A 13176-nucleotide genomic window follows, 5' to 3' on the forward strand; every position below is an offset into this window, starting at 1 on the left:
AATTGTGAATATTTGTTAGTATCATTTAACTCAGCAAATATTAACAAAAAATTGCATTTCTGTCTGTGATAACCTTAGGTGATGGCAGTCCGTAGAATTTCGTGTGAGGAGGAGTTGGAGGAAATCAGTGCGTGGAAGAATGGTTCTAATGAGATTGCTGGGTGAATATTCTCCCGCCGGATTGGGTGGGTGATTTCATCGATGAAGAAAACCTAAATGATGATTCTATTCAACAGGATAATAACCTCCCAACCCTCTAGCCATTAATTTTTCGCAGCGTATTTGTACTTTGCAGATTTTGGAAAAAGGTTCGATTTTTCGGGAAATGGATAATCGGAAACAAATACTTGTTGAGCATTAACATTTTTCCACGGACAACAATCTAAATGAAAGCAATAGCATTCGTTTGAAAAAAAAGTCGGCCGGTAATAAATTAAAACTACATGAAAGAAGAAAGGTCACATCTCACCATAGGTGGATCAATTCAGGTTTATACTTGGAAGCTTTCATTCCTCTGTGCTTGTTAGTCCCGAAATGTAAATTTAATGCATTTATTAATGCCGTATATTAGCTTACTGAAGTGACCTTCAGTTCACAGTATGTTTGTAATTGCAATAAAAATTGCAGTCTTCGGCCAATACTCGATTTCCCGCAAAATGGAAGTTGGGGAAAAAATAATTCTTGAACATTGGGGTTCAAATTCTGTCTCGTTGATGGAAAATACGCCCTTGTCATTTTCAAGATGAACGGCTAAATTTATAGCTGCTGGGTCATGTTCATGAATTGGGAAACCAAAGATACGCCAGGCCACTTCAATGGAGCTGATACAGAGCTAATTTTAGTTTGAAGTTTTTGTTTTAAAAGCGTTTTTTCCACCCTAATATCCATTTTGCATATTTGCTCCACAGAAATGGAACACAGAGCTCAATGTTGTCTATGTCGAATTGCATCGCAAGGTTGACACATTTGCATAACTTGATTGGACTTGAGTCGAACGGATTTCAGAATGCAAAATTGTAATCCGTACGGATAGCAATTGACTCTGACGCTGTTACGGCGTTGCTCACGATAGCGTTTACAAGTGAATGTATTCTTCATCAAGCCACTTATGTTGATTAGATCGTAGGAATCGCAGTCGTTCACTCTCTACCTTCGCTTACATGTCGATCATGATTTGTTGGTACAGCTCACGACATCATATAATGACATCATACGCTATAATTAAAATCCAGCGAGCGCACTACTTTATTTTATTCGTCTGATATAGCTATTCATAAATATTATTTCAAAATGAGTAATGATGTTCATAATGAATGGAGTACCTGTAGCAGTAACATGTTGTCTAGTGTTTTTTGTTCATCTTGTTCTTTCAAGACGGTCGGGCATTTTTCGTCAAAGATATTTCTTCTGACTTGCATTGTAGTCGCACACATTCTAGAGCTTGCCACTCTGAATAAATTCAAGGCTTGTTGTTTGGTAGAGGAATCTCAACTAAGTACTACTAAAAAGGATGCAAGTAATACTACGATGAGAAGGTGAACGTTGAGAACGTTAGTGCTATTGAAGAAGAACATGGAGAAAGTCGTATGAAAGATGTGCGTTAACGATGGATTCAAGATTATTGTTCTTTCTTCGAATCACAATTTCTCGCGTCATTGTGCAGACACCTTCTATGATTTTAGTAACGCTTGCGCACTGAATTTAGACACGTGCTCTCCAGCAGATGTTTTATCAGAATTGATGACAATAACGTGATTGCCATTTTGTAAACCGAGCTAGTGTGATTTGAAGTATTTCAATAATTCGTTGTGCTCATTCAAAAATACTTCCAGCTCGCGGGCGATATGCATGGCTTTAGACGAAGTGAAGTTACTTGCGAATGTGTGGATGAAAGTTCGATCTAGCGCCATCTGTTATTTAACAACATAAATAAATTCGTTCTGTTTGAAAAACGACCAACGGTTAAATTTTTTGAATATTGTTTATACAAAACTACCAAAATCGCGATTGAAAATAGGGTATGGGGTTTAAATTTCTGGTTATATGTATTGTTTGAGGCAAAACTTAAGAAAAAAAATTTTTAAAAAAAATTTCTGCATAGAGGCACTCTAATCGGTATTAAATATTTAGTAATCGGTATCCTAGCGGTATCGTATATAGTTTACAACCTATTCTCATGCTTACTAAGTTTTTTGTGCATAATTTCATCAAAATCGGTCGAGCCGTTTCGGAGGAGTTCGGTAACAAACACCGTGACACGAGATTTTTATATATTAAGCTGTCAAAAAAGTCCTGCGGTATTTCCGCGAGGTGTCGTTGTAAGCGCGTAGTTCTAGTTGTATTCATTGTATCGAGTCATACTATAGCTTGTTGGAAAGGTATTTTTGCGCGCTATAATATAGTCCTTGACAGTGTTTTGTTTGGTTAAGTCGTTCGTGAGTTATAGTGTCGCAAGTATGCAGCAAAATAAAGAGAAAATCCGACATATTTTACAGTACTACTATGACAAAGGCAAAAATGCATCGCAAGCTGCCAATAAAATTTGTGCAGTTTATGGACCCGATACAGTTTCCATTTCCACCGCACAACGATGGTTTCAACGTTTTCGTTCTGGTGCAGAGGTCGTCGAAGATGCGCCACGCTCCGGAAGGCCTGTCGTCGAAAATTGCGACAAAATCGCTGAATTAGCCGAGAAAGACTGGCATAGTAGAAGCCGTAGCATCGGCCAAGAGCTGGGGATAAGTCATCAAACCGTTATTAACCATTTGAAGAAGCTTGGATTCACAAAGAAGCTCGATGTATGGGTGCCACACACGTTGACGCAAAAAAACATCGTTGACCGTATCGACGCATGTGAATCGCTACTGAATCGCAACAAAATCGACCCGTTTCTGAAGCGGATGGTGACTGGCGATGAAAAGTGGATCACTTACGTGGTCGAAGCCCGCTGAAGCGGCTCAGAATAATCTATTATGAGCTGCTTCCCTATGGCCTAACGCTCAATTCGGACCTGTAGGCCACACACTTCTTTGGTGACGCGCCAGAAGCTCCGGGAGCTCGGATGGGAGGTTCTTTTACATCCGCCGTATAGTCCGGACCTTGCACCAAGTGACTACCACCTGTTTTTGTCCATGGCGAACGAGCTAGGTAGTCAGAAGTTAGCCACAAAAGAGGCCTGTGAAAATTGGCTATCCGAGTTTTTTTTTCAATATGGAAGCGAGCTTCTATGACAGGGGTATTATGAAGATGGCATCTCGTTGGGAACAAGTCATCGAACAAAACGGCGCATATTTGACTTGAAACAGATGATTGTAACTTATTTTATGAACAAATGAACATTTAAAAAAAATACCGCAGGACTTTTTTGACAGCCTAATATATAGATTAGTTAAAAAAAATAAAAGTAGTCTACATAAGTTTGAGCGTCGCGCGCGTAACACAGATATAAAGGATATTAAATTGAAAGTTTTCTAAGTGCCGGTCTAGAAATTTTTCGGTAAGGAAATTTTCTCGATTTCTCTGGATGAGGATATTCATAGTCAATCCAATACAAGGCTGGCGGTTGGGCTTGTGCTCTGGTGGATCACTCGGCTGTTAGGGCCTCGTCGGGACCGTATCGGCTCTGTTGCGGACATGACTGAGTATTGGCTTGTCATTTAACATTGCAATTTTTTTGAACTTATATCTGTAAATAAAATTAGTTCGTTGTTTTTTTGTTTGCCTAACTGATTTCAATGCTGAAAAAAATAACTAAATTATCTTTTAGATAACTCGTCTTGCTCAAATCTCTGTAGGGGAAGGAGGCGGGCCATCATCATCATCATCCTCCTAATGCTATCGTCTTTAGGTCCCTTGTGATTTTCTTATAATCTTTTAAATATATTGACTACGACAGAACATCGTTTCGCTTCAACTAAAACACTCAAACTGTAATAATCCGTTGGTGCAAAAAGTGTTAAACAATTTATTGCGAATGAGTTGGGACAGAGGTCCCACACTACTAAACATAGGATGAGTGAGAATGTAAATAAACCATACAATTGAAAATAGTATTTGGCTCCTTTAAACTTATGTAACTGAGTCTGTATAGATAAACAAGAAAAAAGTTGTGACAGAGTGATAAGATAAGATTTGATTAAATTTCTGTGATTAATAGTAGTGCGCTGTTAAAGAAAGCTTTTCAGCATATTTTTATTGCTGGACTGTAATAGGCATATAATATTATAAATAATATATTTCAGGTTACTGTTCAGAAGGAGCCGATCGTGACCGTTCGATGAGTGGCGATTCCGTTGGCCTTCGTTTCCGCGGACCCCGTCGGCCCTTCACGAGTCACCAAAGCTCCGAGCAGGAAACGCTCTCTTGGATTCCAGAGCAGGTTGGTACGGTAATTATTCATGATACACACCAATCCGATAACCAAGAGGAAAAGCAGTCCTCGCCGAAGGCGGATGGCAGCTCCATACAAAGTAAATCTCAGCAACAAATTCACCCTCAGCCTCAGGATGATTCCTATCTAGCGATACCGAAACCGATGGCTGGATCCAGTAGTTCCGACACCCTTACAGGTAGTTGCAATTATGGTTGATAATCACTAGCTAGGTACAGTAATGATTTGTATATTTGCAGAAACAGCAATGAGTGGACCATCTTCGCCATCCAATCTGAGCAGTGTGACACTAGTGGGTTCGACTGGGTCTGGTGGGCAAGATAAATCCGGTGATCAAACACCAACCGATGGTACATTCAATTATGGTAGAGCACCGACTGCGCCGCTTCCAGAACGAATCCATCCGAGAGGAAAGAAGGATATAACGCCCAAAATTCGCACGACGGGTACTTCTAATCAGACGCAAGAACATGGTGGTGTAGAACACCATCAGCCACAATCACCAGCGCTACAGCAAGAACTAATTGAAATACCTCAACATCCGCCAACCGTAACCACTTCCCCGTGCCAGAGTCCCTCCAGTGTTCAGTCCCAAACCGTACACCACAATGGACACGATACCCCGAAAATAATAACTCAAACCTACCGGGGTACAGCAGCCACAACAACGGTCACGATAACGACGCCTACATCGACGCATGGCCAAAGTATGTCTCCGCCTCAGCTTCTTCCAGCGGACCGGAGACCAAGCGTTGGACACAACATTGCCATCCCACATGCGGCTCTTAGTCAGCATCGTCACAGCTTGCAATTGAATGGCGACGGAAGTTTATGTGGCAAGGTAGTCTATTTCCACACATTTCTTGCACCGAATATCCGCCTCCTTTCAATGAATTTCTATTGGTTTGTGCATTGGACACGATAGTTCTATTCTTTCCTGTACATCTATTATTATAGCATAGCGATTGCAACGGAATACTGGAAGAATGATCTAATTTACATTACATTTCCATCCAATTCAATAAAATATACACTCCCCATGCTTAACTGCCCCATCGTTATTCAATAGCATTCCATATTTCATCAATAAACAATTCGTATGCTCGTTATGTGCTGGAAATTCAATTCACCACATTTCTCGTTCTCGGGCGATGGGTAGAGATGTGATAGGTTTACTCTAACTGAGCCACCAGATTTTAAGCAGAACCGTGAAAATCAACATTCACCGTGCAATAGTCCCGACCAGTAGCATAGTTTACGAGGTGGAATCTCACAAACCCCACTAACGATATTCGATCAAAACTCAATAAGAGGTAGTTAACAGGATATACTCAACAATAGTGAGACCCAAAATAACATTCGTTTTGTTCATATGGTGGTTTTTAACTACACAATAATAAGCTTAACCTTTTGAGTACAGGGCAAATTTAGCGAACATATGCAAAAAATGCGGATGAGTTTGGGCTTTAAATATACCCAAAAATACTAATAAATCTAGATAACTGATTAGGTCACAAAAGTTGTGTTGAAGGAAAAAAACATGAAAAGTGGTATTTAGAAATTTTATCAACATAATTTATTCTCATATACTCGACAAAAAATTAGAGGAACGAAAATTTGAAGTGATTTTTGACATGCTGTAACCGAAAACTAACTGTAACTGTAAAAAATTAACGCATGCAGATGGGATGTACATCATTTAAAGCTCCAACTTTTAGGTGTAAGAATTTTTTACGTACATATTTTTATCTTGATGTGTGTGTATATGAGAAACGTAAAGAATTTTGTATTTCTGGTCAGAGTTGCAAACATTCCAGTTTTTCCTGGATATTGCCCAGATTCTTAAAGACTATAGAGATCCGTCATTCGCAGGTGGAGTTTTTTTTAATACACATTCTTCGTAAATGCGAAAAACATAACAACAAAGTAGTCAAAACAAACACTACAGAAATGTAAAAATTCGAATAAAGGAAAAAAAAAACAATGGCCATGCACCTTTATTGTCGAGCAATAAATACGATATTTTTCAAGTTTTATCCAAATTAACCCTATTTTTCAGAGGTTCTAGGAGAAAAGATCCTAAAATATTGTTTCACGGTAATGTTCGAGTGGTGGGAAACGTTATTTTGATTTGCTCGAACGGTTGATGAATGGTTTATTTCGCTATTCTATGAACTACATATAAATACTACACGAAGCTTCGAAGGAAGTCCTTTTTCTCAAGCATTGGAATAGGTAAAAAAATCATTTTAGATAAATCAAAACCAAACTTCTTAAAATAACGATTTTACAGGATCCAGTTTTCTTTCAGTTTTTTCAAGAGCAATTTTCCAGTTTTTTGTAAAATATTAATGGCAAACCTGCCAGCAACTGAAATAAAAACAAAAGATAAAGCAATATAAAATAGAGTTGAATATTCTCCCCACCAGTGCAATTATTTCAATAATTTAAATTTATCACTTACGAAAGAATTTAATTTTCCGTACATACGTAATATCGCTTCTCTGTTAATTCACAATCTGAAATATAATCATCAGCGAATTAAATTTTTCAATTAAACTGGTGATTTGGTTTGGGGGCACTTTTTACTCCCTTACTCAGCCAGACCCGTTGGAAATACAAAAAAAAAATTGTGCCGCGAAACACTGAAAAACATATGAAAAAAATCACATACATCTAGAAAAGCCGTAGAAACACATTTAAATATGAATTAGAGTAGTACTGAATCTCTAAATAAAAAAAAATCAAAACTTCAATATAATTTTTCTTTATACACCGTAGTAAGATGCAAATTCAGTATTTTTTTTCAAATTTTTATCTCGAAGCCTTTGAGGAATAAACGAAAAAGTACGTTTTTCACTATAGATCCTATGTTAAACCACATAGGGGTTCAATTAACCCGCAAAATTTCTTATTCAAAATCCTATACAATATTTGCCATACAGCTGGTGATTTTGTTTGGGGGCTCTTTTTACTCCCTTACCTAGCCAGTCTTTTTGGCATGTGAAGGTTTTAGGAGGCATTAAATGTTTCTAAATGTTTCATACTCTCTAAGGGAACTAATCAAGCAAATGGAATCATGTGGAAGTTTTAGGGGGCAATGGTAGTTCGAAACTCCTCCCCTCTCTCCAAATTTTGGAAAACTCTGAAGGAAAATGGGAATATTCGGAAAATTTAATTCGCGTATGTTCTACAATTACATCGTATCAAGCGTTGTTAGTCCGTTTGATGTTTGCGCTAATGAAGATGATCTTTGTTCGGGATTGGAAATGGATGAAAAAACGCACTTTTATATGATATAACTTTTTAAATAGAAACGGATCGCTAAATGTGTTTGTAAGCGCAAAACTCGAGTAAGGAATCGTCCGATTCAAGGTGTCTTAATTTTATTATATCTTCTGTAATCAATCAATGAACAGTTCTACGGAATGGCGTAGTTGCTTCAATATCCAACATCCATGTCACTACACACACCGCACCGATCAGCAGGCCATTGGATAAGACCAATATTGCTCGACAAGACCAATTATGTCGTGAAAAAGACGCTCCAGGAAGCAAGAACCATTGACCTGTAGCATGCATCAAGTCGAATAGATGGAATTCCGCCTTAAGATAAAGATTATTTTTTTTTAAGAAAGGGCCTGGCTGGGTAAGAAAGCAGAAAGTGCCTTCAAATCAACCGAGCTATGGCAAATATTGTATAGCGTACCAAATAAGAAATTTTGACTATGTGATTCATCAGAGGATCTATAGTGAAGAACGTATTTCTCAATTTGTTGCACGGCATCCTCGATAGCTTTGAGATAAAAATTTGAGAAAAATACTGAAAGTGCGAAAATTTCATCAACAATTTAAGTACTTAAAAATCTTGAAATTTCTGATTTGATACCTTATACAACATTCTCCATAGACATATGGCTTAATATAGGCCTCATATGGTTTGGAGTCACTTTTCACTAACTCATGAACACAATACAATGAGATATTTTAGGAAAATAAAAGAAATATTAGAAAAAAAAACTAAACAGAAAAAAAACATTTTTGAGATCATTAGATATTCTTGTATCGCGCAGCTTGCGAAATATTCTGAAAAAAGATCACAAATATCAGAAATCACATACCCCAACAAATTAACATACATATAAATATAACATGAAATAGGTCTCAAATTTCTGAAAAAAAATCAAAGTTTTGAAATATAATTTTTTTTTCTACCGCGCAACACCGTTAAAATTCTCAAAAAAATCGCACATATCTAGAAGAGGCGTAGAAACATATTTAAATACGAATTTGTGTGGTACTGTATCTCTAAATCTCTCAAAGAATTTTTTTTAATAATTCAAGAATTTTTCAGAACTTAAATTTTTAATGAATAATTTTAATTGATAAAATTTCTCGATACATAGTAAGATGCACTTTCAATTTTTTTTTAAATTTTTATCTCGAAGCTATTGAGAATGACTTGCAACAAATTGAAAAATACGTTTTTTACCTCTTGGAGGTTCAAAAAAATAGTCAAAATTTCTTCTTTGGTACCCTATACAATATTTTCCATAGAGCGGGTGATTTGGTTTGGGACACTGTTTACTTCCTTACCCAACCAGGGGTAGGGGTCGATGGTATCACTTCATTCTGGAAAAAGGGTCTCTTGCCAATAATGTTAGAGAATCCCTGCTCTACACGAATAAAACTATGGTTTAATTCAGTTAGACTCTGGAGTCACTGTTCATTTCAAAGCAGCGGAAATCTGAAATCTTTCAATAGCAGATTGTTTGGAAAATCGGGATTCTTTGATTACGACATCGCAAAAAAAACACAACTCTAACAAAAGTACCATCCGGATACTCCGTATGCGAGACGGTTGTTATTATTGTTATTGTATTTCTAACAGGACGTTGGTGAACAAAAGAAGCGAAAGTTGTATAACAAGATCTTGACGAAATACGAAGTATGCATGCTGAAAAATACGTACTGTCAGAGGAGATGTCCCCAGCAAATTAAAGTTCCTTTTCGCTAATAAATTTGCCAGGAAGCTCTTGATCTTACGTATCTATCTGTTTATCATGGCTCACAAAGGTCCGTTGATGTTTTGGCCTGATTTGGCAAGCTGACACTATCAGGGCTGCCAACTGTAATTTTAAAAAAATCAGGAAGAATGAAAATTAAAATCAGGATAGCTTACATCAGGTTGTCGGGAAAGTTCGTGCCGATTTGTGGTAAACTTACATATATTCAATTTTATTCTACTATTTTTCGCCATCTTCCATGCAGAATATAACATTATATAATCCCAGAAAATGTTTGTTTTCTCGTATTTTTATGCTGTCCATAGAGCTAAAGTTCTAGCCATTTAGAGAATTTTGCAGGGATCTTTTGATCGCTTATACATTAAAAAAAACCTTCAACAGCACTACATTGATTTGCAGAGAAATCAATATTCAAAAAAAAAAGTTTAATTCGTCGTCTACACTTTGGAATAAATTTTTATTCATTAAATGTGGAAAGCATATCAATTGATGAATTGAATGTTGTTTTTTTATTTTGATGTTATTTGATTCGAAAAATTGATGTTATTTGAATTCGATAATTGGTTCGTTATTTGATTCGGTTATTTGATTCGATAATAATTGAACATTCATATATACAGCCATTCCATGTCAAACCGATATAGTGGTTCTTAGATTTTCGTGGGAAGTGAAAATTTTGTTCTTTGTCGCAAACCTTCAGACCCATATATATATATATTTTTTTTTTTAGGGTGACCATTTCCATTTTGGGGTGGTCCGAAAAATCAGATTTTTTCCACTTTTTTCAAAAAAAAAAACTTTTTTAAAAAATTCATAACTTTTGAACTACTGAACCGATTTAAAAGATCTACATATCAAATTAAAGTCAATCAGCTGATTCTTTTTGAAAAATACCAGAGTTGCACAAAATTTTAATTTTGGTTTCGTTATTAATGATTGTATTTGTTTTTTACAGTTGGAAAGCTGATTTTTACATAATCTATCTCGGAACCAAAGGGGCGTTTTTTTTTGTTTTTAAGTTATGATTTTTCTAAGTTTACCGTAATTATTTCGTAATTATTCATTGTATTTATTTTCTATAGGTTACTTGTTTCGGGAACTAGGGCGCTATATTTTTTTATATTTTTTCTGAAAAGCTGAGGGTTTTTCACAAAACATATCTCGAAACCAGGGAGGCGTTTTTTTGTCTTTTTTGAGTTATGAGTTATGGTCCCGAGACTATGAAAACCAATAAAAAACGAATACAATTAATAATAACGAGAGCAGCATGCAAATTTTCTGCATGCATAGTATTTTTTTCAAAAGAGACCAGATGATTGACTTTAATTTGATATGTCGATCATCTGAATCGGTCTAGTAGTTCAGAAGTTATGATTCATTTTTGGCAAAATGCGAAAAAAAGGTTTTTTTTGGGCTACCCTAAAATGGAAATGGTCACCCTACTGAAAAAATACTACTGAAAAAAACTAAAAAAATATGGGTCTAATGTTTTGCGATAAAGAACAAAACTACCACTTCTCGCGAAAATCTGAGAACCACTATATCGGTTTGGCATGGAATGGCTGTATATATAGAATTTGCGACTAATCGAACATACATATCATACAAAGTAATGTTGTTCCTCAAGCTTAATCTCGTTATTATTTATTAAATTCGTCAAATATTCTGGTTTCATGAAATTATCTAGCACTGTTTTGTAAATTCAAAAAAGTTTGTAAGTTCAAAATATGATTCGGAATTTTCACTCTGGAAAAGCTTATTCTGTCGATTCGCAACAATCATAACTAACTAACTAACTAAACTAAAACTAAATAACTAAACTAAAACTAAATAACTAAAAATTTTCTAGAGCTTTGTACCAGGAGAATTTAATTTAACGTCAGCATTATATTAGGCTGTCAAAAAAGTCCTGCGGTATTTCCGCGAGGTGTCGTTGTAAGCGCGTAGTTCTAGTTGTATTCATTGTATCGAGTCATACTATAGCTTGTTGGAAAGGTATTTTTGCGCGCTATAATATAGTCCTTGACAGTGTTTTGTTTGGTTAAGTCGTTCGTGAGTTATAGTGTCGCAAATATGGAGCAAAATAAAGAGAAAATCCGACATATTCTACAGTACTACTATGACAAAGGCAAAAATGCATCTCAAGCTGCCAATAAAATTTGTGCAGTTTATGGACCCGATACAGTTTCCATTTCCACCGCACAACGATGGTTTCAACGTTTTCGTTTTGGTGTAGAGGTCGTCGAAGATGCGCCATGCTCCGGAAGGCCTGTCGTCGAAAATTGCGACAAAATCGCTGAATTAGCCGAGAAATACCGGCATAGTAGCAGCCGTAGCATCGGCCAAGAGCTGGGGATAAGTCATCAAACCATTATTAATCATTTGAAGAAGCCTGGATTCACAAAGAAGCTCGATGTATGGGTGCCACATACTTTGACGCAAAAAAAACATCTTTGACCGTATCGACGCATGTGAATCGCTGCTGAATCGCAACAAAATCGACCCGTTTCTGAAGCGGATGGTGACTGGCGGTGAAAAGTGGGTCACTTACGACAACGTGAAGCGCAAACGGTCGTGGTCGAAGCCCGCTGAAGCGGCTCAGACAGTGGCCAAGCCCTCATTAACGGCCAGGAAGGTTCTGCTGTGTGTTTGGTGGGATTGTCAAGGAATAATCTATTATGAGCTGCATCCCTATGGCCAAACGCTCAATTTAGACCTGTACTGCCAACAACTGGACCGCTTGAAGGTAGCACTCATGAAGAAGAGGCCATCTTTGATAAACAGAGGCCGCATTGTCTTCCATCAGGACAACGCCAGGCCAAACACTTCTTTGGTGACGCGCCAGAAGCTCCGGGAGCTCGGATGGGAGGTTCTTTTGCATCCGCCGTATAGTCCGGACCTTGCACCAAGTGACTACCACCTGTTTTTGTCCATGGCGAACGAGCTAGGTAGTCAGAAGTTAGCCACAAAAGAGGCCTGTGAAAATTGGCTATCCGAGTTTTTTTCCAATATGGAAGCGAGCTTCTATGACAGGGGTATTATGAAGTTGGCATCTCGTTGGGAACAAGTCATCGAACAAAACGGCGCATATTTGACTTAAAACAGATGATTGTAACTAATTTTATGAACAAATGAAAATTCAAAAGAAATACCGCAGGACTTTTTTGACAGCCTAATACATATGTGGACCGAAGAGCTATAATGACAGTTCTCAGTTCCAACCAGGAAAACTTTGACAGGGATCCAAGTATATTTTTTCCAAGTAATTTTCATTTGGATTATATGAAACGTACAAAAATCAGGAAATATCATGATCATTTCTGAAAAATCAGACAAAACAGAGTGGTTGTCAGGATACCAGGGAACGTGCCAAAAAGTCTGGGGAATCTTAAGAAATCAGGAAGGTTGGCATTCCTGGGTACAACAGTCGAGAGGTGCTTCAGTGGTACCGTGGCAATTACATTGAAAAAGTCCTCAATCCTTCCAATTGTCCCCAATTACGCCCAATCGAAAAGTATTGGATAATTATCAAGTGGAAATTGAAGCAGGGTGCCAAAGTGACTTGGAATGCCGAAGATATGGAGAGATCGTGGAATAAAATGGCCGTTGAGGTTAACCAACAGAGAGTTCAAACTTTGATGGATTATCTGTACTTAGATATGAATTTTTTTTTCCAACTTCGAGATACAACTGGTTTTGGCTTTGTGATTCCGGATATTCCGGATTCTAAATGATGCAAACTTCACAAAATAAGGTGTG

General features: G+C 37.2%; 1 protein-coding gene across 12 annotated transcripts in view; it reads left to right on the forward strand.

Moving 5' to 3' along the window:
• Nucleotides 1-13176, forward strand: part of LOC129780236 (ras-specific guanine nucleotide-releasing factor 2-like) — a 536608-nt gene that overhangs the window by 97334 nt on the left and 426098 nt on the right. For all 12 annotated transcript variants that reach the window (XM_055788276.1, XM_055788280.1, XM_055788278.1 and 9 more), the window contains exons 13-14: nt 4242-4568; nt 4630-5231. In XM_055788276.1, the coding sequence (XP_055644251.1) occupies nt 4242-4568; nt 4630-5231 (929 nt within the window). The remainder of the gene's footprint in view (nt 1-4241; nt 4569-4629; nt 5232-13176) is intronic.

This window comes from Toxorhynchites rutilus, chromosome 3 (assembly GCF_029784135.1).
Source record: "Toxorhynchites rutilus septentrionalis strain SRP chromosome 3, ASM2978413v1, whole genome shotgun sequence".
In the NCBI taxonomy this organism is placed as follows: Eukaryota; Metazoa; Arthropoda; class Insecta; order Diptera; family Culicidae; genus Toxorhynchites; species Toxorhynchites rutilus.